Source organism: Musa acuminata, chromosome BXJ1-11 (assembly GCF_036884655.1).
Source record: "Musa acuminata AAA Group cultivar baxijiao chromosome BXJ1-11, Cavendish_Baxijiao_AAA, whole genome shotgun sequence".
Classification (NCBI taxonomy): Eukaryota; Viridiplantae; Streptophyta; class Magnoliopsida; order Zingiberales; family Musaceae; genus Musa; species Musa acuminata.
In genome coordinates this window covers 26,679,407-26,703,704 of record NC_088337.1, presented here as the reverse complement: position 1 = coordinate 26,703,704, position 24,298 = coordinate 26,679,407, and the positions used below count along the sequence as shown (strand labels likewise).

The 24,298-nt window shown below is 34.9% G+C and overlaps 1 protein-coding gene across 2 annotated transcripts in view; it reads left to right on the top strand.

Moving 5' to 3' along the window:
- The window catches only part of LOC135597411 (uncharacterized), a 64,110-nt gene that overhangs the window by 1,460 nt on the left and 38,352 nt on the right, over positions 1 to 24,298 (top strand). The window contains exons 2-10 of one of the 2 annotated variants that reach the window (XM_065090324.1): positions 8,199 to 8,245; positions 8,423 to 8,522; positions 8,851 to 8,958; positions 10,762 to 10,878; positions 11,099 to 11,249; positions 11,746 to 11,993; positions 17,444 to 17,620; positions 21,907 to 21,983; positions 22,083 to 22,200. In XM_065090324.1, the coding sequence (XP_064946396.1) occupies positions 8,199 to 8,245; positions 8,423 to 8,522; positions 8,851 to 8,958; positions 10,762 to 10,878; positions 11,099 to 11,249; positions 11,746 to 11,993; positions 17,444 to 17,620; positions 21,907 to 21,983; positions 22,083 to 22,200 (1,143 nt within the window). The remainder of the gene's footprint in view (positions 1 to 8,198; positions 8,246 to 8,422; positions 8,523 to 8,850; positions 8,959 to 10,761; positions 10,879 to 11,098; positions 11,250 to 11,745; positions 11,994 to 17,443; positions 17,621 to 21,906; positions 21,984 to 22,082; positions 22,201 to 24,298) is intronic. The other variant, XM_065090325.1, reaches the window with a different exon arrangement.

The window sequence follows — 24,298 nt, the reverse complement described above, 5'->3', positions numbered from 1 at the left end:
CAACTTTGGAGGGTAGTTCAATTGTTGCCCATGCTTAAAGTCAATGTAGAAATTTCTATCCATGATTTAGCATTCTCGGATCTTAGGTAAGTCCATCTATTGTTCATTAGGAAATTTTCATATAGCTTTTGGTAGGGTTTGACTTACCGTTTCGACTGGATGTGCCGACTGGCTGATGAAACGGCACGTGCCACTCCGTTCCGACATGTCGAATGTTGGTACGGTGGGGTGTGCCGATGACACAAAGGAACTCGAAAAAAACCTAAAAATAGGAAAAAACTTAGATTAGAGTTTATTATTTGGAAATAAATGTAAGTTTAGTATAATTTCATCATAGATATCTAAATTTGGAAGGGATAACGACACATCTTTTTGAGCTTTGAGAAGCAGCTTTGAATCATCCTTCTCTTGATATTGAATTATCTACAAAAATATGACTTGAATTGTTAGATTATGAGTCAAAAATTAAGATTCAAATGAACCAAGTAATATATGGATCGATCAATGAATATACCTCGTTCTATCACCAAAAAGAACGACGGGACTTCACAAGTGGTGGATCGAGGTCTTCGATCCCATGTATTTGTATATTAATATGATATGTTTATCGGATCCAATCTAAAAATTGCTCCTATGATATGGTATACTGATATATCGTATACCATTGGTATATCAATGTAGTGATGATTGTAGCCTAATTATCGTGAACCACACATGTTCAAGGTGGCTCCTAAGGCAAAGATGTTTGTGGCATGTATAGATGCAGAGGTTGGATAATGCCAAAACTTCTACTTTCGTCATTGATCGACTACTTTTTATCATAAGACCGATCAACCTTGGAAAAGAATGATCAACTATCACCGTACTGTTGTTGGTCATAGGATCATCCATAATGTGATGGTTGGAAATACGACGAGCTCCGTTGTGTCTACGTCATATAGGCTTTATCATATCTGCTTAAAATCATCGATTGCCTTCCTTTTCCCTTTCCGTTTATAACAACCCGACCAACACCTCCTCGAGCTCCATGATCTGAATCTTGGGTGACAAATACATATTGCTTCTCGATCCATACACCACCTTGAAACTACATCGATGGAACCATCAACTCCCCGATGTCGTCGCCATCGTCGGTCGAGGCACTACTGTCAATGCCATTGCTATGTCTACATACCGAGAGGGTTATTGAATGTGATTGAGAAGGCACTACTATCGACGTCATGAACTCAAGTAGTTTGACTTAGGGTTGTCCGGCTCCTTCCGCTATATTTTGACCAAGGGGTATCTTCCTCCTGTTAGGGATGTTGTTCCTATTTTTCTATTGTGGCATTGCCTCAGTGATAAAATGCAAAGGACGTGAAAGATCTCTCACCTTGTCAAGTAAAGGATCCTCTTGGTTCTTCGTTGCTTCGACTCATTCTACATCGGCTATGAATCTTCGTTGTCGCATCCAAGGTCGATAGGATCAATCTTTGGTTCCTCTGGTTCCTTGCCACATCACAACCTTAGTTGCATGTTGTAGTGGACATATACTAGTTCCTCCAGCCATCTATATGATAGTTTGTTGTGGATCTTCGTGTAAATCAATGTGAAAGTATATGGACCATAGCCGTTCTTAAATTGGGTGCGGACTCTTCAAATTGTAGCTATTATTTAATTGCAAAAAGATATAAATAAGACTTATTAGCATGGTTTACAATATTGTACCGTACCGCTCGGTACGGGCTGTATGTGCCGGTCTAATAGAGGACCAGCACGGGCGGTACATCGGTACACCTTAGTGTACCGTGGGTCAGTACGCTCATTACGTATTGTACCGACAGTCGATCGGTACACTGGTATGATATGATATTTAGAACCTTGCTTATTAGCATAACAAATCATTAATGCCAATATTAATTTATAATTAAATGTGTGTATGTAACTTTCTCTTACTAGGATCCATATTGTAACAACATGATATAACTATAACGTTGGAGAATGAACTGACAATTTATCAGAATAGTTGACCCTCTATAATAGCCTTAATTGCATCGGCACTTTCCTTAATGCTGATAATACATCTGATCGCGTTCCAAGACTATATTGAAATTAAATGGTTGGATTTAGATAATATGTCGCAAGATAAATGATTTAGTTAGCAGGAATTTTTAAATATTAAATATTTATATTGTAAAGTGTAAACTACTCTGAATATGAATTTACTTGCATTATGGATGCCTTGGTCCATATGAGCTTTGATCCCGCGGTTGATGGTATGTAAATATTGAACCTTTAAAATTATCGAAAAATGCTTTCTTGACTTCTTCTCTTGTTGTAAGCTTCATATGTCTAAGATAAGACATTTGCAGATGCTTTTTTATATATAATTTTTTTTAAATATTAAATATTTATGTTGTAAACTACTCTGAATATGAATTTACTTGCATTATGGATGTCTTGGTCCATATGAGCTTTGATCCTGCGGTTGATGATATGCAAATATTGATCCTTTAAAATCATCGAAGAATGCTTTCTTGATCTCTTCTCTTGTTATCAGCTTCATATATCTAAGATAAGGCATCTGCAGATGCTTTTTTATTTCGACCTTACGAAGGACAATGTAAAAAAATTTCACTCTTTTTATAATATAATATCATTCACAAACTCCCAAAATCTAGAAGAAAGAAATATCTTTTTTCCTATTTTTCATCACTCTATTTTGAATACCTTGAATCCGACCATTTATGTGATGCGACCATTGTCTTGAGACCTAGTCTTTTTTGTTAGATTGACTTTAAGGAGATGAAATTTATAGCAAATCGAGTGATGTCGGGTTGGAGTATCTCACCATTTGTAAACTTTTGCATCAATGAGTGGATCCTATGATCGTTGCGTATAAACTTTGTCACTGATTGTGCCCTTTCTACATACTTTTTTACTAATGATAACTCGTTAATGTCCTTCAATATGAGATCCATATAGTGAGCTTCACATGGAGTTCAAAATAGTGTTTTTTTGCATTCTAATTGTAAACTCGCTTTCTTGAAATTAGCTTTTTTGTCAGTCTGGACAATGTACTATGATCTATCTCCTTTACCACAATGTCCATTAGGTTCTCAATGTAGTTTGCATATTGAATTTTATTGGAAGCATTAACCAACTTATAAAATATGACCCTTCTGTTGTAATATACAAGAAAGTTGATGATCGTTATTCTTGTAGGCCTAGTCCAACTATCACACATTAGTGTCATCCATACTCGTCCAACTGCCTCTTGAAGGATTTTATCAAATCCTTCAGTTCTACCACTTCCTTATCTAAATAAATATAACGTATCTCTTTTGGTGTTGGAGGTTGGATCCTCGTGCCAACCATTTTGCTTAAAGACACCATACTCTGATAATATAGACCTTGAGTTGTGTTTGCTTGAATCCTGTGTAAGTTGAACCACTTTGCTGTTGCCTTACCAATATTTTGAATCTTTTCTTTTGTATAAGCATCATCAATTCTTGTCTGTTTTATTATTTGTAGAAGATAGATTTATAAATCAATATTAACAATATCAGTTGCTGATCTCTTACCAAATGTTTTTAAAAACGCTAGGCATCAAAAGGCGTTAAGGTCCCAAAATGCCCAAAGCGTTTTAGAATATTAAAATATAAAAAATAAGTTATGATTGATAAATATGATTATAAAAATAATAATATGATATCAAATTAAAAACATATAAAGTACCAAGTCACATTGTCCATATTCTAATAACATAAATGTCAAAACAATAAAGTTTTACATTAAATTCAATGATTATCATAAACAAATCATCATTCTTAACCTTAATCATATCTTCCTCTTTCTTTTTCTCTTCCCCTTGTCCATCTTTATCAGAATAGGTTTTCTCCTCTTCAACAATGGCAAGTGATGACTTGAAGCTTATGCACTCATTTTTACTCTGATCATTTGTTTTGTGCATGTTTGCAATTCTCCAACATTTGAGTCTCTTGCCATATATCCCCATATTAAGCTATCATCTTCAAATATAAGTTCATTTTTGACATCTTATAAGATTACACTCATTTTCTTCACTAACCACTCATTTGAATCATCAATGTTTTGTAATGAGATTGAATCAATATTATTTCACAAATCATAATGAGCCTTTAATACTTGATTATACTTTATATAAACTAAATCTTGTAATCGTTAATGCTCTATTCGATTTCTCTTCTTTGTGTGAATCTATCATGTCATATGAATTAAAGATATGTTAATACGTCTATCTGAAGAAAGAACATATTAGTTGAAGCATAAATATTCTTATATACTTACATTCTCAAAGGCACTCCAGTTTTGTTCACAACCTACAATACTATAAGTCCAACTAAGAATTTTGATAGATAACTACTGTAAGTTCGGGATGAAATTTTCAAATATACTTCACCATTCAGCTCCAAAATTTAACTTTATTATTAACAGTAATATACGTATGTATTTACATGATATTAATTATATAAAATTATAAATGTTTGGAGATTTAATTGTCCTTGATTGAACTACAATTGGAATTCCAAAAAGACCATCAATATTTTTATATAATGATAATTCATATATGATCTTATTTTTTATTATAATACTTGGAACCAATCTTACAGTGCACTGACATAACCCACTCACAACTTCAACTTCAAACTTGAAAGAGTTCCTATAAAAAAATTTTGGGTTTAGATAATAGCCTGCTGCATGTAGTGGATGATAAAGTTGCCATTCCCATCTTTTGTTTATGATTGTAAATATATCCATATACGTCTCTTTATTTTCACCAATAGACTTTTGAATTGTTTGCTTGGTTCTATCCATAGCTTTATAAATATATCCTATTGCAAACTTTTTTTCATTATTTGCCAACCGAAGGACGTGAACAAGAGGGTCAATTACCTTTAATGTATAAACTATATAATTTCAAAAGGATGACATTAAAATGACACCATTGGCCTTTTACCGTTCGTTTCTTTTGTCCATTTGCTTGTCACCCATTTCTCTAAGGTAAATATGTTTCTCAGGTTGTGTTTTTGATAATGTATGCTTTGTAATATCAAGAAGGAAGTAACAAATCATGTGACACCAAATCTCACTAATTCTTTATTGCCTGTGAATTTTCTCATCATATTCAAAGCATAAGTATGATTATATAGAAATCCAATTACAAAGATTACCCTTCATAAAGTCTTCTTGATGTTAAAAATCTTTTCAATGTCCTCTAGTATTAGATCAACGTAATATACTGTGCATGCAGTCCAATACAGATGTTATCTTTTTTGCTTGTAGTAATTTATCTAAGATAATAATAAAATTGATGAAACTTAGGAGTTACATAGTTCATCTATTCACATTGGAGACATAGAGTAATTAAAAGTTTAAGAAATTCAAAAGATAAATCTTATTGCTAAAACATACCTGCTTTTATTTTTTATTATAACTTAGATGATATTTTGTTCGTTAATGTCTTCTACAAACTTGTCAAGCAACTTATATAACTTTATCTAGATTTCATAAGTGAAGATGCATCTATTAACTTCGCAAATATGGTTCCTAAAGAACAGTTGACTATAAAATTAATTATACTCATTTATCTCTTGTCGGTCCAATCATCTGACATAATAGAGCAACCATGTTTTGTTCATATTTCTTTGTAGCATTTCAATAAGTCATTTATGTAATCTAACACTTTCTTTAGTAACGGAACTCATAACTCATGATAATTTGGAGGTTTTAATCACCTGTTATATATTTTAATTAATGTCCAAACGACAAGCATTCAGGGGAATTCTAGCTTGATAGAAGAAGTGAGTAATGTGTTGAATTATTCTTTCCCTTATTTCCTTATCACAAGCATCACTTATATTTGTTTGCCTTAATTTTGCTCATGTTTGGTCTTATTGCTTCTGTAATCCTTGATATATATACAAATCCATCGATCCTTTTTTAGCCTTCTTAGCAATTACAACTTCTTTTCCTTTACTGTAAGATATTCTTTTCTCACTGACATTGACACTTTTTGTATGATATTCCACTTTTTCATCATCTCCATTATGGTGAACATCATTCTTAAGTAAAATCCCACAATACTTGTTCTTTTGTGTCTTTCTTTTAGTCATATAAGCCAACTAACTCTTCTTTTACATCAGGTGCATACTTAGTGTATGCCGATACATTCTTGAAGTTTTCTACTTGATGTTGTTTTGCATGGAAAATTCCACCTAATTAGTTCGATTGAACCAACTAAGTTACTATTCAATCAAACTAGAGCTCACAATTTGGTTCGACTGGTGGCATTCAATCGGGCGCTCACCCGAGGCGCTTGGGCTTAGGCGAGTGCCCAGGTGGTGCTTCAGTGAAGTGCGTCGCCTAGGCTCTCGGGCCTCGCCTCTCTCGGGTGCCTAGGTGAGTTCCGGAGTGCCTATTAAAAACATGATAAAACCATGGATTCCATCCTGCCTCAGACTACCAATCCTGCTTAACCGAGGATAAGGGGTAGTTGGCTATCTTGTGCTAGCACTCCTCTGGAATCCCTGTGGTGCAGATCCATTGCAATCGTCATACTCCTATTGTGAGTTAGGCTGTTGATGCCTTATTGCATCTTCATACATATATTGATACTCCAGTGATGCATGAATACAATCCCTAAAACCCGAGTCGACATCATTGTTGCGACTCTCGTATTCATCCTAAAATGATTCTTGCGTAGCACACCTATATTCTTTCTGTTCCTTGGCCTTCTTTTGAATTGCATCATCCTTTGCCTATTGTAGCTTATTTTGAAATAACTGACATATCTCTTTCAGAACCTTTTTACATTTTGCAATATCGGGATAATCACCGATCAAATGTTGCTTCAATTGAGTGATTTCTTCACCCCGATCAATGTAGACATAATGTTTGCACTGCCAATGATGGTGGTTGTTGTCTAAACGGCAGGCATGATCCCAAGTATCATTAGATGACTGTTCCTTTGGTGTCATGTTCTTAAAGAAATTTATCAAAATAACAAACTCGATTATATGTAATGAACCCTAATTTGTCATTATAAACATATCAATCATCGTGATAGACATTAAATACATAGAATTGACCTAATATGGGTCAAAATATGTTGAAATCATCATTAATTCCATTAATCACAGCATCAAAAAATCTAAGTACTCCCTAGTTAATCTTATTTTATCACTATAAACATGTCAAATATCCTAATAGGCATTAAATACATAGAATTAACCCAATATTGATCAAATTACGATGAAATTATCATTAAATCTACTAATCACGGCATTAACAAACTTAATTACTCCCTAATTAGTTTTCTTTTACCACCATAAACATGTCAAACACCCTAATACGAATTTACATTATATTGAGAAAATATTGGTCAAATTTCAATGAAATCATCATTAAATCTACTAATCACAGCATTAAAAACCTTAATTAATCCCTAATTAACCTCCTTTTATCATCGTTAACATGTAAATCACCCTAGTACACATTAAATACATAGATTTCAGCCAATATATGTCTAATTTCAATTAAATCAACATTAAACCCACTAATCACAGCATTAACAACCTTAATTACTCCATAATTAACTCTACTCTACCATCATAAACATGTCAAACAACATAATAGACATTGACAACATAGAATGGGCTAATCATCTCATAGATCAACAAAAATCTAGAAAGGGAATACATACCTTTTGATTAACGTGATCCTTTTCTAGCTTAAGTGTTAAACCTCTCAAATAAGCCTCCCAAATTTGATCCAATCCACAATTGATAACTACCGGATACAGGACGATCTACGTGTCCGTCACCTATCGGATCAATATGTACTGCCTATGCCATACCGCATCAGGTGGTACAACAATCTAGGTAACGTATGTTCAAAGTTCAAACAACTATCAAATTATCAAGTTAGTGTTTTTGATGTATCAGTTCTGAAGTGACCCCATATAGATGGCCAAAATACTTGGATGATAATGATTTTGCAGATAAAATGTTGATGAAATGGGTTGGTATCTTTGAGAAAAATTATTTATTTAATTGCACTAATATCTAGATCTTTTTGTCAATACTTAATATCATATGAGTTTTCGATTGTAGTGAAATACTTGAATGAAAGATTAATGAATCTATGAACTAAGTTGATGCATTCTCTCATATATGCAGGTCATTTTCATGTTGTTTCCAGCAAATTTTCAGCCATCTAATGCACAGTAAGCCAGAATTATTCTTTCTCTTGAGACATAACCTTCATGTTCTGAAATTGATAAAATACTGATTTTACTTTTCATTATGCTTGCCCCACTCCTATCAAGTGATGAATAATTTTTATTTTTTGTTTGTATATTCTTCCTTGTATTTTGATTGCCTATTATTTTTATTTCATTTAGAGACATATATGCAGAAGGGTTTTGTTCCATGTATGGTATTTGTGGACAACGCAGTGATGGGAAGGTTTTAAATTGCCCTAACCGTACACATTCTGTGAAGGTAACTTGGTCAGGCACTCTGGATGTTATTATTTGTTTTTCCACGACATGGTTATGCTGCTTTGTTCGATTATTATAGATCTTTAATTCAGAGATAGGATTTTGATAAATTTTCCTTTGCGTCCATGAGAAAGCTGGTGGACTGCATATTTGTCTACACATGCTACTTATTTTCTGCAGAAGTTAGTTTTTGTAATGAAGCTCTGCAAGTTTTTCTAACGAGGTCCTGCTTTCCTGTATTCTATTTGATCGAGTGGCAGAATACTACCTAAGAAATGTGTACCTTACTGCATCAATTGAATAAAACTTTCTTTTCCTTTGGGTTACAGCCAGATGAATTGCTTTCTTCAAAGATCCAGAGTCTGTGTCCAACAATCACCGACAACGTCTGCTGCTCTGCAGATCAGTTTGACACATTACGTGGGCAAGTCGAACAAGTAAAATCTTTTACTGACAGTTGCAGTTTTTAATACTAACAAAGGTCATCGTACATGCTCTGTTTCATTGGCTACTCACTCTAATCCATTCATTTACTATATCTTCTATGGTTCCAGAACTTCTTTTTGTTCGCTGTTCATGGTTCTACGCTGGTTGGATGTTTTGCAATGTTGACTTACCAAAGTCTTTCTAGCTATCCCTTTGCTCCATGTACTTTTTGACTTTTAATTGCATTTAATATATGGGATAAAATCTCGGTTTGGTACCACTACTGGTTGGTGACCTGGTTGGTACAGTACAATACCTGCTAATCTATCGAGTATCAATTTGGTTTGGTACCGGCTAGACCACAGCAAGCTGATGGAGAGAGAAAGAAGGTGGGGCGTCGTATGTCGAAGTGGCAGATCATGACTTGGGCGACAATGAGTTGTTGCTTAAGGATGAGGGCAGTAGAGCAGAACAATTCACATACATTGACAAGGCAGAGTAAGTACGAAGTGGTTAGCAACGTGAACATGAAAGAATTGAGAGAGACCATTGGACAGCCAATAGATTGCAGCGGAGGAGGTGGTTTTTTTTGGGTGTGTTGGGAGGAGGAGGCGGTGGGGGGTTGCAAGTTTTAAATAAAAAAACAAAAGAAATTATGAGTTGCTATCAGTATTGGACAACATGCTTATTGCTTGGTACAACTCAATATCTCTACCACTTGATATAAGTCGATACCATTGAGCTTATTGGACTGATCTAAACAATATACAGCATACTAAGTGTCAATACAGATTTGTATCAACTGAACCACTTCAAGTAGAGAGAGAGAGAGAGAGAGGGAGAGGGAGAGAGAGAGAGAGAGAGAGAGAGAGGAGGAGGAGGAGAAGGAGGAGGAGGTTGAGGAGGAGGAGGTGGTGGTGGTGGTGATTGAGGAAGGCTGGTATGGTTTGTCTGGCAGAGAAGATGTGGTGATGCAGCGACATTGACAAGCAACAAAGGAGGAAGAGTGGCTAGTGAAATTGTTCGGTCCATATATTGGTTAGTTGTTACACCAGTAAAAACTTATCCATGCCACTCTGTATGATTGGATTCTAAAACCTTGGTAGTAACAAAATTTATTTATACGTGGTATTTTCTAACTAGAATGAAAAGGACTGACACTTTCAGCATAATTAATCTCAACATTAGACTTATCATTTACCAACCACATATATTTAGCCAAAAAAAAGAAAAGGATTCTGGGATTGGTAGGAGCCTATCAAATTGGCTGTTAGTAGGACATAATCTTAAAAACTGGAGAAAACAAGCAATCTGAAACACACAAGATAAACATTGTTTGACCGACAGGTTTGCTTCCATGGTCCAATATGATCAAGGAGACTTCATCATTACATTGTCAATACAATCAAGGAGACTTCATTATAACATTTTTTGACCAACAAGTTTGCTTCCATGGGCCAATATGTTGTCAATCCCTAGATACTCAGAATTTAGATCCCAGCTGCCTTCACTGCTGATGATGACAGAAGCAGATGAGATACTAAGCTGCAAAATTTTTGACATATATGCACCCCATATTCATCGTACTTTATATTTCTATTATGTTTTAAACCATGGGTTGGATCCAGCCCTTACTTTTCAATAGATAAACTATTTTTGTAGCAGTTAATTCATTGTATTATTTGGGGCCTTAGAGCTTATTGTCATTTTTGTTGCTTACAGAAACAATTTCTTACATTAGATACCTTAATGGTATTTTCTTATACTTTATTTGTTTAGTATTTTAATTATTTTTTTGTGGATAACTTTTGCAGGCAATTCCTCTTCTTGTGGGTTGTCCAGCATGCTTGAGGAATTTTCTGAATCTCTTCTGTGAGCTCTCTTGCTCTCCAAATCAAAGCCTATTCATCAATGTGACATCAATCAAGAAGGTGCTTTCTTCTTTTACTTGAAAAAAATTATGTGATGCAAGTAGGTTTGGAACTTTCTTGTGTCTATACCAACTTCTCAATGGTACATAACTTGTTTTCTGCTGTTTGCAGTGCTTTCTTAGTTTGATGTGACATACATGATACATCATCTTATTATACTTTGTGTGTGCATCTAAAGTGCTGTAAAACATAATTTTGAGAAATGATTTTACATTTTCAGGTGAATGGTACTTTGGCTGTTGATGCAATAGATTTCTTTGTAACTCATTACTTTGGAGAACAGCTATTTAATTCATGCAAGGATGTGAAGTTTGGTAGTATGAATACTCGTGCAATGGATTTTGTTGGTGCTGGTGCTCATAATTATGCTGGTGAGAATTGCATGGCTTCTTTTGCTTTTTCTTGCAAGAGGAACTATAGCTAATAACTCCATGCTAAATTAAAGAGCTAATTAGTCTGAGAAATGATAAAATTTATGCTAGGTTGTGACATAGAGATGCTCTAGTTATGCAACTAATATGTTTAGCAAGTCTACTGGAGATAACTTAGCAAAAGTTTAGCACAGAATTTGGTTAATAACTTAATATAATATCAACTCTCTCCTTTATCCAGCTCATAATTATCCATTCAGTTTTAACTTTGTTCCATTCCTTAATGATGATCTATTTGCAAGCTTTTGTTACCATCAATGTATAAATTATTGTGTCATGAATGTGCTTTATAAGTTTTCCATTATTGCAACAATGACACAGATGTAGAATCTTGAGAGTGGAAGTGTGCTTCTTTTAATTGTAATTTACTAATAAACTTGCAAAATTTCCATTCAAATATTGGATGTATCATCTCTTGTTCTCACTGTGCTTTTAGATTGGCTTGCTTTTCTTGGTCGTCAAGCAAATCTCGATGCGCCTGGTTCACCATATGCAATTACATTCCGATCAAATATTAGTGATTCAACTGGAATGAAGCCTATGAACACAACTGTTTATTCATGTGGCGACTCTTCTCTGGGATGCTCTTGTGGGGATTGTCCTTCGTCTGCTGTATGCTTGGATTCTTCGACACCAGCTCAACATGCAAAGCAATCATGTTCAATCAATATTGGTTCTTTAAAGGTAACCCATGTTTGGCTTTTAACTTATTTTGTGCTCACATATTCCTCTGTTATAACAATAATTTGCTAACACATTTTGTGCTCACATATTCTTCGGTTATCTTATTAGATAACATATTTTGCTGGATATAACTTATAGTTAACAATTAGTTTAATTATATTACATTAATCAATCTTTGTAGCTGATTTTATTTTTGATAATCGAATAGCTGTTTGTTGTAGTTAAAATTATAGAATAACTTAAATTGGATATGATTCATGTTTTCAATGTCTTGAACATTATCTGGTATCTGTTATGATCCTTCTATTAGTGGAAACCTTTATTTCAATGGTGTTAGCATTGTTCTTATTATAATCTTGACATGTTCTACTAGAATCTACAATCCATGGATTTGGTTAGGTTAGAATTGACAAAAGTCACAAAACATAAACACAACATTTATGTTGTTTGAAGAGATGGCTCAGTTTTTCAATAGATTTCCCTGCGTACCTGCGTAGGAGGAGGTCAGCAACAGGCTGCATAGTTTACTTGTAATCACTACTTTGAATGGATGGCACTAAATGGTTATTTATTTTATTTAACTATATGGCAAACCGATTCGATTGGGATGATTTGATTAATGGACGTAAATGGGCATAAACCTGAGATGTTTTAATTTGCTTTTACAACTTCAACTATCTCGACTTTTGACAAGGCTGATGACATGCTTAAAAGGTCAAATGGTTCTTCTCAACTAGGAAGTACTTGAGGATTATTTTCCTTGTTTAATTCTCAAGTTGTACTCCTTACACTTATTTCTGTTCTACGAATAACAAATTTAGTTCCTCAGCTGGTGGTGGTAACACTTGTAAAGACAACCATCTCTGCCATATTGATGTTAGTTGTTGTTGCTTATGCCACAGATGCTGCAGACTTTGGTTGCCTGTTTGACAAACTTGATCACTAGGTGGCTGCTTGGACCATTGCCTACCACCTAAACAGTCAATGTAGGACCTAGGATGTAACCCCCCATGTATATATTAAAATATATATAATTGTAAGCCCTCATTGATCAATGAAAATATACTTGAGATCTGTATATACTATATAGAAAGTATAAACATTGTAACCCCTATCCTGGGTCATGCTAATTGACAAATACTTATGGAGTTGGGAGTTACCTCTCCATATCTTCGGAAGCTAACATATCTATCCTCTCTCGTTTTTTACATCAACTGTGCCATAAAGAAATTAGTAGTTTTTTTCGCTATTTGTAATTTGGATAATTTTTGTTAAAATATGATTATACTTCTTATTTTTCTTATGTTATACTATCAACATGAATTAACAAATTCAACATGATGCCCAAATTCTAAAGTATAACATTATGGGCACAGTTTGATTAATTTAAATTTATAACTGATAAAATACAATTGTGTTGTTGTAGAAATTATCATGTTAATTAATCAACAAATATCTAAATTCTAAAGTGTAACTTCATATCCATAATTTTTTTCTTTTAAAATTAAAATTAAATTCATGATTGATAAAATAATTTTTAATCTGAACAAAATTCAATGATTTTTTCTCAATCATAAGAAAAACAAAAAATATAATTGCCTTTAGTAAATTTAAAAAATTATACAAATAAATAAAATAGTGAAAAGCCCTAAATTATGCATATGATGCCATTGGAAACCCTAAACCTACTTAATTTCTTAAGATGATGCCATCATTTTCCTTCCCTCCTTGCAGTCAAATTTTCCTCAATCGATGTGAAGAATGAAAGAGGAGGGGTTCGTTGGCTTATGAAGAAATAAAGAGGTAATCCTAAAAATGTTTGTCAGAATTGACTAGCAGATAGGATGCATAATAGGGGTTATAATGTTTATACTTTTCTATATTAATATGTGGGTTTCAAGTAAATTTTAATCAGGTAATGGAGGATTAAAAAAATATATTTTAATCCATGCATTGGTGGGGTTGGATAGGATGTCCATTTATATAAAAGCTTTTAAATGTGACAAATGTTGTTGGCAATAGGAATTGATAGCTATCTTAAGAAAAACGACAAATTCTTGTCTAAGTTGGAAATGATTGGAATGGTCTTTTCCCTCTCATGTTTTTTTAGTTGCATTCCAATGTCTCCCTCTCCTTATGTCGGGAGATACTGGAAGCTAGGAACCAAAAAAATAAAAGTTATTTTGGAAAACTATGGCAGAGGCTTCCTATGCACCAAAACTGCAATTTGAACTCTCATATTGGAAGGTTAATGTAAGTATGTAACTGCAATGCAACTGTCATAGTGGAAGAGACTGGCCGTCACTTCTATGCTTTGTGAATCTAACACTTCCACCTTTTTCTTATATTTTCCTTTTACCCTCTTGTATTCCATATTTCATCTTTTAATGAAATATTATGCTTAGCATTTTGGCCTTTGCTTAACCTCTAGATACAAATTACAACCTACATTGGAAAGTGAACTTGAGATAGGTTATTTAATGTAATTTGCATTTCAAAAATGCACAGAAAACCCTGTCTTAAAAAGAACAAGAAACTAAAAGGTAGAAAGGAAAGGTAAGATAGATCCATCATCACAATTTTTAATAGCTACGATTGCCAGTTTGGCTAACTTATGGGTGTTAGGGGTACTGTGTTGGTATATATCTTCCTTGTTCGTAGACAACGCTGACTCGGAATTCTCTTTCATTCGAAGGCATAACTAGTATCCATGCGCTTCATATTAGCCTGGAGTTCGCTCCTAGCAATATAGTCATCCCTACCCTATCACGTCAATCCCACAAGCCTCTTATCCATTCTTGTTTGATCATGGGGTGGGGGAGCAAGTCAAAATAGAAGAACTTACATTGGGTTTGGGGATAATCAGGCTCAAATTGATGACTTCCACCACATCAAGGTGAGACTCTAATACTAAGTTATATCCCTTCCCAGTCCCATCGAGAAATAGAACTAATTAATCCTTAGTCAAATTGGCCTTTGGAATGGCATGTGTTGGCATGCCAAGTTGTTGAAACTTGGCATGACATGATATGCCGGCACTAATATTTGCCAAAAAGAATTGCGCGACCTATCGTGGGCACTAATTTGATGATATGCATCCTATGGGCAAGTCTAGATACAGTTGGTGGTGGTTTTTGATTAGTTTTGGACTTTGGACTCCAGTTGCTTTATTGCCTTACAGTTGCATCCATTGTCGCTTGTCTGTAGATTCTTGACAAGGGATCGGATAGATAAGGTGAAGTCAAGAGTGTGCAAAGGTTAACACTCCTTTCTTTTTCGTTGTTTGTTTTTGTTTTTAAAAGAAGGTGTATAGTGTATCAGGGTATATAGTTTCGAATGATACCGCTCGGTACGGGTGGTACGTGTCGGTCCGATAGGTTACTGGTACGCGGACCGCTCGTTACAAGGCAGAACGCTTAAAAGTGCCCCGTATCGGACGATACAAGGTTATATCAGGCACACCGATAATGGTCGAAATTTCGACCGTTACCGCCCGACACAGCTCGGTAACGGTCGAAATTTCGGGGTTATACCGCCTGGCACAGCTCGGTAATGGTCGAAATTTCGACCGTTACCACCCGACATAGCTCGGTAACAGTCGAAATCGATCGTTACAGCTTGAAAACAATGCTCCAACGGTCAAATTGACCGTTGGAGCCCTTTCTCATATGTTTTTAAACCCTTATTCACCCCTATTTCACTTCATTTCATTCTCATACTCTCTTAAACTATCTCAAACTCTTTTTTTCTCATATTTGTGCTATCGTAAACTCTACAAAACAACGATTTGTGAATTGAATCGAAGCTAATTTGGGAAGATTAAGAGGAAGAACTTTCTAATCAAAAGTTATGTATTCTCTTTCTCTAATTAGAGAGAAATTAAGATCTTTAATGTTATGATTAATGTGTTTAATATTGATTAATTCGAAATTAGATACTATTAAGTATCTAATAGGTGTACTGCTCGATACACCTAAATTAGGTGTACCTAAATTAAGTATCTAATTAGATACTATTGATTAATTCAGAGGATTTTACACCTAAATTAGGTGTACCATTCGGTACATGGTACTATACCATACCGAGCCAAGCTCGAAACACCGGTATGGTACGGTATTTCAATCCTTGCAGTGTATAATGTCTGGAATGTGATTATGAGAGTATGTATATAACTGATGCATGCTGTTCATATATATGCAGTCCCTACATAGATTTTATCTGACATCTAGACATGTCTAAGAAAGAGTTTTTTTCTCACTAGTTTGAAGGTTCTGAACAATACTCTGAACTATATTCTTTTTAAGGTTCAATATAGATTATCAAATATGATGTTCCAAGATTTTCTATTTAAATGTTGGATTTGCATCAGTTCAGGTTCATTCTTACTCCGGCAAATTTATTACTACACAGACCTCATATTTGTTACTAGTGCATTACGTGTTGTCTTCCATTGTCATTGTCCTTAATGTATGCAACCCACTTTTATTGCCTTGGATTATTTTGCTGATCAACTTCTAAATGTTGAGTTGGTGCGGCTTACTCATGATTAATCTATAAGACCAGATAAAAATACTATGAAAAGAAAGCAGATTCTAGCTGATGATCTTTTACGTCTCTGTGTATATGTTTTCTGATTCCATTGAATCAAGAAGGCAGGGAATTCCTCGGAAGACAGAATGAACCATCAACCATCCATATGGCATCTCAGTCAGCTTCTTTACTTGTTTCTGATATACAGATTAGTATGCAACATGCATAAACTGGTTTATGCTAGAGGCAAATTTGGCTAAAGAGTAAACTATAACTACAGCTAAAAACAAGAACCACTAGAATTATTTACTGCAATTCTTGAATGAGGATGGCAAGACATCTATTCTCTACCTTTAGCTTATACCGATTTCCACAAAATAGATTCTATTATATTTAATATCCTTTGTCATCTTATTCTGATCCACACATAACATGTTGAATATAGGGAATTGGGGTTTCAGGGAATCGAGCTTATGCCTGATTCAATCTTTACTTAAAGATGTCTAACAAATAAAATGATACCATATACCTGAGTCCATCTCAGCAAATTTCTTGCTATCTGAAGCTGAGAATCAATTGAAGTGCACTTAGAATGTCTTGATCACGTTCTTTAGTTTTTCAACAAGGAAGTCTTTATTATTTTAACTCTCAGTGATCCACCAAGGAGCTTCCTCTCATTTGTATGTCTTGTGCATAACACTAGTATTACACAAAGTAATAATGGTGCAATCGATAACCTTAGAAGTTTTAAGTTGGATATTTTTCTCAATTGACAGGCCAATATGAAAAATCAGGTGCCTTTTGACATTTTTCTCATCAAATGTTGAATAGTTTGTGTGGTCAAATTACATTATATGCTTCAGTATCCATGGAATTTTATTTTATTTTATTTTTGTTAATCCGATTTCCATTTTATGCAGATCAAATGTCTGGATTTTTCATTGGCAATTGTGTACCTCTTCTTAGTTTCTGCCTTTCTACTATGGGGTTTTGTATACAGAAAAAAAAGAGCTGGCCCTTCTAGAACAAAGGCATTGTTGAATGTAAGAGATGATAACAACCACAATTCTGGTGACAAGAAGGAAGCTCCTTCCCAGGTGTTTACTTGGTTTGTGATATAATATTATCTCTTGCCATTTTTTATCATGTAGTAATAATTTTATTATATATTATTGTGTCATATTCTCTTTTATGTAAACATAAAAATATAAGATCATGGACTATAAATTCCTCTTCTGTTTGGCACTTTGTACAAATGCAAATATTTTGGACTTTTGACTCTTTGAATGATTCTGTATGCCTACCACCACTCAAATGATATTTTGTTTATTAAAAATTTGTGGCATTTTGAAAACAATAATCTTTTATAATTAAAAAAATTAGATTTTAAAATATTTGCCACTAACCATATATGCATATCATTTTGTTATTTGAAAAGTTCAGTGTCTTGTTTGATGACCATTTCACAAGTTATTCTGTGTGCCTTTACTTTTCTTGTTGCTAGTTGTAATCGCCATCAACCAAATTCTAGCTGTGGCCATCACCAGCTTGAAGAAGAGGTAAAGCACTAAATATATTCCAAGAGATCATGCTCTTTCTCATTCTTTTGAAATTGAATGTTTCAACCAAATTAGGTAAAAGCTTTTGCCAATCTAGTGAGTCAAGAGTGTGTTAATTTAACACATTGCAGCCATCAGATATCTTGTTCTACATTCGTGTGTATCACTTGTCTAGAAACTGAAGATGAACAATGAACAGTAAGCACACAGCTTTCTTTTGACAATCTATTAAAGAATGCTCCATTTTCTATGGCAACTAACAGGAACATGTATGTCTCTCTTAAATGTTGACTCTTGGGATGCATGTGCTACATTCAATTGTGGGTTTATAGGTTTCTGGTTACAGTGCACACGTTGCGCTGGAGTTTACTGAAGTGGAACTCCAAGATATTTAATGTTCCCAGTTAGAAGCTGTCGGGTAAAACTAGGAAGGCTCATTTGTATTGTATTATTTTATGAGATAGTGCAATATTTCAAGATCCTAATTTCTAGGGGTATATATATAGAGAAAATTATAGATACTTTTCCAATATATATATTTTAAGAAAAGGCAAGGAATTAATTTTCACCTACATGTATCTTTTTGATAAAGTGCATACAAAATTCACTGAACTTAGAGCCATTAGTCTATGATATATCAAAGTGTAACATATAAAAAGCAAGTGGGATTCAGTGTGACTATGCATGGATATATGGTTTTGGTGTTAACTTCAAGTTATTGTTTATCTTTCATAGGCTCTGACATCCAGAGGACTGCTATAGGTGGGCAAACAATGCTAGATGCCTAGTCACGATAAGGCTATCGAGATTGGGAATGTAAAAGACTAATGACGATTTATGCTAATTAAAATGTTCAAAAGAAAGGATCTTATGCTTGGATGTTTCTTGTGGTTTACATGACAGTTTGTTATAGTTTATGGTCCTTTGCTAGGATCAATCAGTGGATTCAGTTTTGAAGACTGAATTGTATGACCCCTTTTGTCTATTTATTTGTAGATCTGTTACTATTTAGGTAATTATTCTTCTACTGATGCTTTTATAAATTATGTTATTCAAATCAAGGTTCGCTGTACCGTACCATACCGGCGTTTCGATCCGAGCTCGGTACGGTACCGGTGTACTGGGCGGTACATCAGGGCGTACCGAGCGGTATGCCCTGGTGTACCGAATATTTTTTTTTATTTTTATACTGTAGTAGTGCTACAGTATAGTACTGTAGCACTATAGCGGTACCGGGCGGTCCGCGTACTGATAACCTGTCGGACCGGTACGTACCGCCTAGTATGGGCGGTACGCTTCGGTATGACAGACCTTGATTCAAATGGTAGCTCCTCTAAATAATCTGGAGTGTATAAGCTCCATATTTCTGGAAATAGCTAGTTGTTGAAACTTGATAATATTATATTATGTCCAACTGACCAAACTTTCAACCAAGTTAATAATTTAGTAAAGCCAACTTAAGATTCTGTTTTAAGGCTTACTTGTTTTCTCTGCTTCCCTTTCTTTGGAGGGAAGTGAGACTTGATAGACTTAAGACATTGGTTGACTTAGGATTTTATGTTAGGTGATAATTTTTTTTCTTTTCATGTTCTTAGATACCTTTGAGTTCAAACTGTCTTTAATTCTTCTATCTAGCCTCTGTGTGTGTGTGTGTGTGTGTGTGTGTGTGTGTGTGTGTATGTGTATGTATGTATGTATGCATGTATATATATATATATATATATATATATATATATGTGGTTGAGATATATATATATATATATCCTGGAAATCTATTGGTAGTGGAGTTGGGCATTGATTTTATCAAAATGTTCTTTCCAATTTCTCGTTTTTTTAATTATTAATAATTCTCGTTTTTTGCTTTGGCAAAAATTGGCCTTCTTTCCTATATTTATTGTTCTTGCTTTGCATATCAATATAGAGCAATGGTTGAGGCATTTTTTCTGCACCTGCATACTGCTTGCTATGTTAGCTTTACAATGAAAGGGGTTATTGATTTTGTAGCAGTATATCTTTGTGTTCTTCAATTGTATCATACTGACTAGTGACTGTTTAAATGGCCAATTTGGGCACAGGGGTGACTGAACTGGCTTTTACTGATAGGTGGTTATTGATACTTTGCATTAGTGGGCTCTTTTCTCTCTCAACACATACCAAAGCAGTCAAGTTGTCAAATAGGACGGTCAAAGGAATTCAACTTTTGAGAGAATGTTTTTATTTTTTGCTCTCTTTCCTCTTTCTTTCATTTTTTTTTCCATTTTTCTACCCATGAATGTGCTGGTGCCAGCATGACAGACTCTGATACTGTCCTTTCAATTGTCTGAGCTGCTCTAAACTGGTGGAAGACACTTGAATGACTCCTGTGACTGATGTGTGCCAAACTAGCACAGAAACAATGTTTTCAGCATGGTTTAGACTTCAGAGTTTAGACTAAATTTGATGGAGTATTTTGGGTTCTGCTATATACTGCTTGGCCTTGGGTTGTTCTTGTATTACTCCATGCTAGATTAATATGTTCTGCTTCTACTATGATATACCATGGGCTTTAAATCCATGAGTATAACATAACTAGCATAGTTACACATGTAGACATTCCCTTGACTTTGCAGAATAACGAGCACAGAAATGCATGCAGATATGCTGCATTTTTTTTCAATTTTGTGGAACAATTAGCACAGTTATGCATGCAGACATGCTACATTTTCTCTTTTTTGCTTTGTATAGGCCTGTGTTTTCAGTAAATAGTCACCAAGTAAACCGATACATGAGGGTTTTTTATTTTTTAAATAGAAACTTTGTTCCTTTTGGTGTTTTACCCTAATATTGGTGCAACTGTGGTTATGGATATACTAACAGAGCTATTTTCTTAGTCTTGATAATATAAGTGAACTTTATCAAGTTTACCATGAAGATATTGATAGAAATAATCTGCAATTTTTAGGTAATAAGTAGTTTTACTTTTATCTCCTATTGGAAGATGGTCATGATTTGAATCATTAATAATGGTTGTGAACCATTTATCTCATTTTAGTTTGGTTTTCTGAGTATAATGATACACTTAATATGAGATAAATGGTGGGAGAAGGCCTTATATGGAGCTCAATGTCTAGAAAAAGATCCATGTAGTCATGCCCAAGTAGTTGGGATTTTATAATTGAGAGGGTGAGAGAGGGACGTGACGGATAGCGAGAAGAGGGCTGAAGAAAGGCTAAACTGCCCTCTTTAAAGCCTCAAAAGATATCTCAAGTTTCACTTGAAGCTGGGGACCAGGAGGTGGGTTTACCACTCAGTCTAGGTCCCAAAATGGGTAAAAAACTGGGCAATGAGCCTGGTTCAGCATGTTTACCAGGTGGTAGGCCTTGAACCGACTGCAAAATGCCCGGTTAGGGTTGGTTATTATTAGACTTTGTTTGTGTCTTTCTGTGCATTAACATGGCCAGTGATATTGATTGGTTTCACTGTAATGTTAGCCTGTTAGGGTTGGTTATTATTAGACTTTGTTTGTGTCTTTCTGTGCAATAATATGGCCAGTGATATTGATTGGTTTCATTGTAATGTTAGTGATCTTTTTTTGAGTTCTTGGGTATACCTGTGAACTTTGGCTGTCATACTTATTGTCCATGTTAATTTATTATGGTTTTTAATGAGCATCAATTTGTTCAGAAATACTAATGCTGCTTGTAGGAATGTTTACCGACTCGACTTGGTGTTCTTTAATTATGTCCCTTGTCTATTATTATAAGAAATAATTTCAGTAAATGTCAATGTTGTACCTTGTGATTTCATATCAATTGTGTTTACAAAAGTTCATTCTCATTTATTAGATATCTGAAGAGGTTCCTCCGGTAGTTAAAGCACATCGACCTTCTGTAATTCAACTTTATATGTCAAATTTCTTCAGGTGGCTTTGGTTCTACATCTGTAAATTTTATGTGATGGTTTTTGGAGTATTGTTATTTCTGTGCAATGTCTTCAACTAGTTGCTTATATGGTTTTGTAGGAAGTACGGGAGCTTTGTTTCCAAAAATCCAACTCTCATTTTGTGCTTATCATTGGTTGTTCCTCTTCTTCTATGCTTAGGGCTTATCCGTTTCAAAGTGGAAACACGTCCTGAGAAGGTATTCTTTTTAATATTCTCAGAAATCTAGTTGTAGGAATTTATGAATTTGAGGGTAGAAAGTTCTCAGAAAGCTAATTCATGCACAATGGATTAGAAAATTTTGGATTGCTTATATTTAGTACATGTATCTTTCATTGTGCATGTGTGATAATTTTTTTTCTGAGGCAAAGCAGCAAGTTGAATATCTCAAAAAGAGCTTGAAATAAGTACCAGAATAAAAAAATAGCAGAAGAAAATAAAAAACAAACATAAAATCAAGGTTCGCAATACCGTATCGTACCGGAGTTTCGACCTGGGCTCGGTACCGGTACGGTACGGTATACCGCTCGGTACACCCAGGTGTACCGAGCGGTATATTCAGGCGTGCTGAGCACTGTAGCAGTGCTACAGTGCTACAGTACCGGACCGGTAACAGGCGGTCCGCGTACCGGAAGCCTGTCGGACCGGTACGTACCGCCCGGTACGGGCGGTACGGACCGGTACTGCAAACCATGCATAAAACAAAACAAGAAAATAGTCCAAGAGATAACAACAAAAGTGAATTGCATCACAATGACAATCTTTATAATAACACAGATCACTGAGTCAGGTCCTATTTTTGTGAAAAGTAGCAGATTGAGCCATCACTAATCTGAGGATCCATGGAGTCATCTGAAGGTTATATTGCTCTCCAGATGACCCAGTGCAAGTTGCAGAAATTTCACCACTTGGATGGGAAAGAAGAAAGGTGCTAGTTATCCCATGGTAGCTTAATAGAACCAAGTGTAATCATTGAGATCACCTTTGGGGATGCAGACTTGAAAGGCAAGTAAGCAACGGAGGATGATGAGCCAATGGACTCTTGTGGCCCAGGAATTGTCTAGAGTCCAACATTTCTTGAGGGTAAACTTAACTGGAACGGACTTTATTCCTAGGGACCAAACCACATGAAGCACTTTTATGTTGGGGCACAAAGTGGCTTTCTAGATGAATTTGGAGAATGGTCAAAGGGATCCTACAAAATTAGGAATTATTATGAAGTTATTGAGAAATCACTAGATGCTGATATTCAGGCTAGCCAAGTGAGAAAAAAAAAAGACTTACTATAGATGGGCTACCAAGGAAGTAAGGGAAAAAAGTTAAATAGTGTTGTTCACACTTCACAGGCCAATTTTTAAAGTCTGAATAATGTCTCCTTCCCTGGACTGCACAAGCCAACTAGAAGCCATGAAAATCTTGGCAACATTGATCAAATTGTTGAATAAGAGGATTTGCTATATTGGAAAATGGTTCTAGCTAACTGTCCTCTGAAAGCCTGAAAGAGAGAGCTCATTGCCGGGAATGGAGGAGGAGATTCTGAAGGTTTTCTGATGTTCCATACGTCGAAAAGGATGATCTACTGGAACTTCTGCAGAAATGTTTCCTCTTAAAGTATTTGAATGCAATGTGTTCTAAAAGGAAAGTACGGAATGCATTGACCTAACACTAACAGGGACTTGGATTAAGAACACCAAGGTCCTCCTCCTATTTAGATCTTGCTGTTATAGAAGATAAATTAATTTACTGGACACCAGCTTCTTCTTACTGAAGTTTGACCATTCTACAAAAGCCCTTTATTGTGTTCCTTGATAAATCAGGCAGGATCATGGATGATGGGTAATGTAAGGATAACAATGAGAGTGAGTTTGGCCAAAAATAATCTCCTTGCAAACAAGATTACTTTGGACTTCTAATCTAACCCTCAGGCCATAATTTGAACTTTTGAAATGTGAATAGACCAGGCCGATCTAAGAAGGTGATCGGGGCAATGCAGAAGCTTTGATCACTAAATTCCCTCTGATTGTGAACTAGGACAAATCAATGTAGATTAAAATTTATGTTAAAACCGAAGCTGAATTTGAAGCAGTATAGGCCTAATTTAAGCTTAATAAGATCCGTCTTGATTGAACCCAAGTACGATGTGTATTATCTGCAAATTGAGTCAAATAAGGTTAAGTAATTAATTCACATCATTTATTCATATTTTTAACTGGAAGAATTAATTTTGCCAATCAAAATTTTTTCTAATGTTGTTCTCAGAAATAATTCTTTGTCATGTTTCTGATGAAGATTATCTT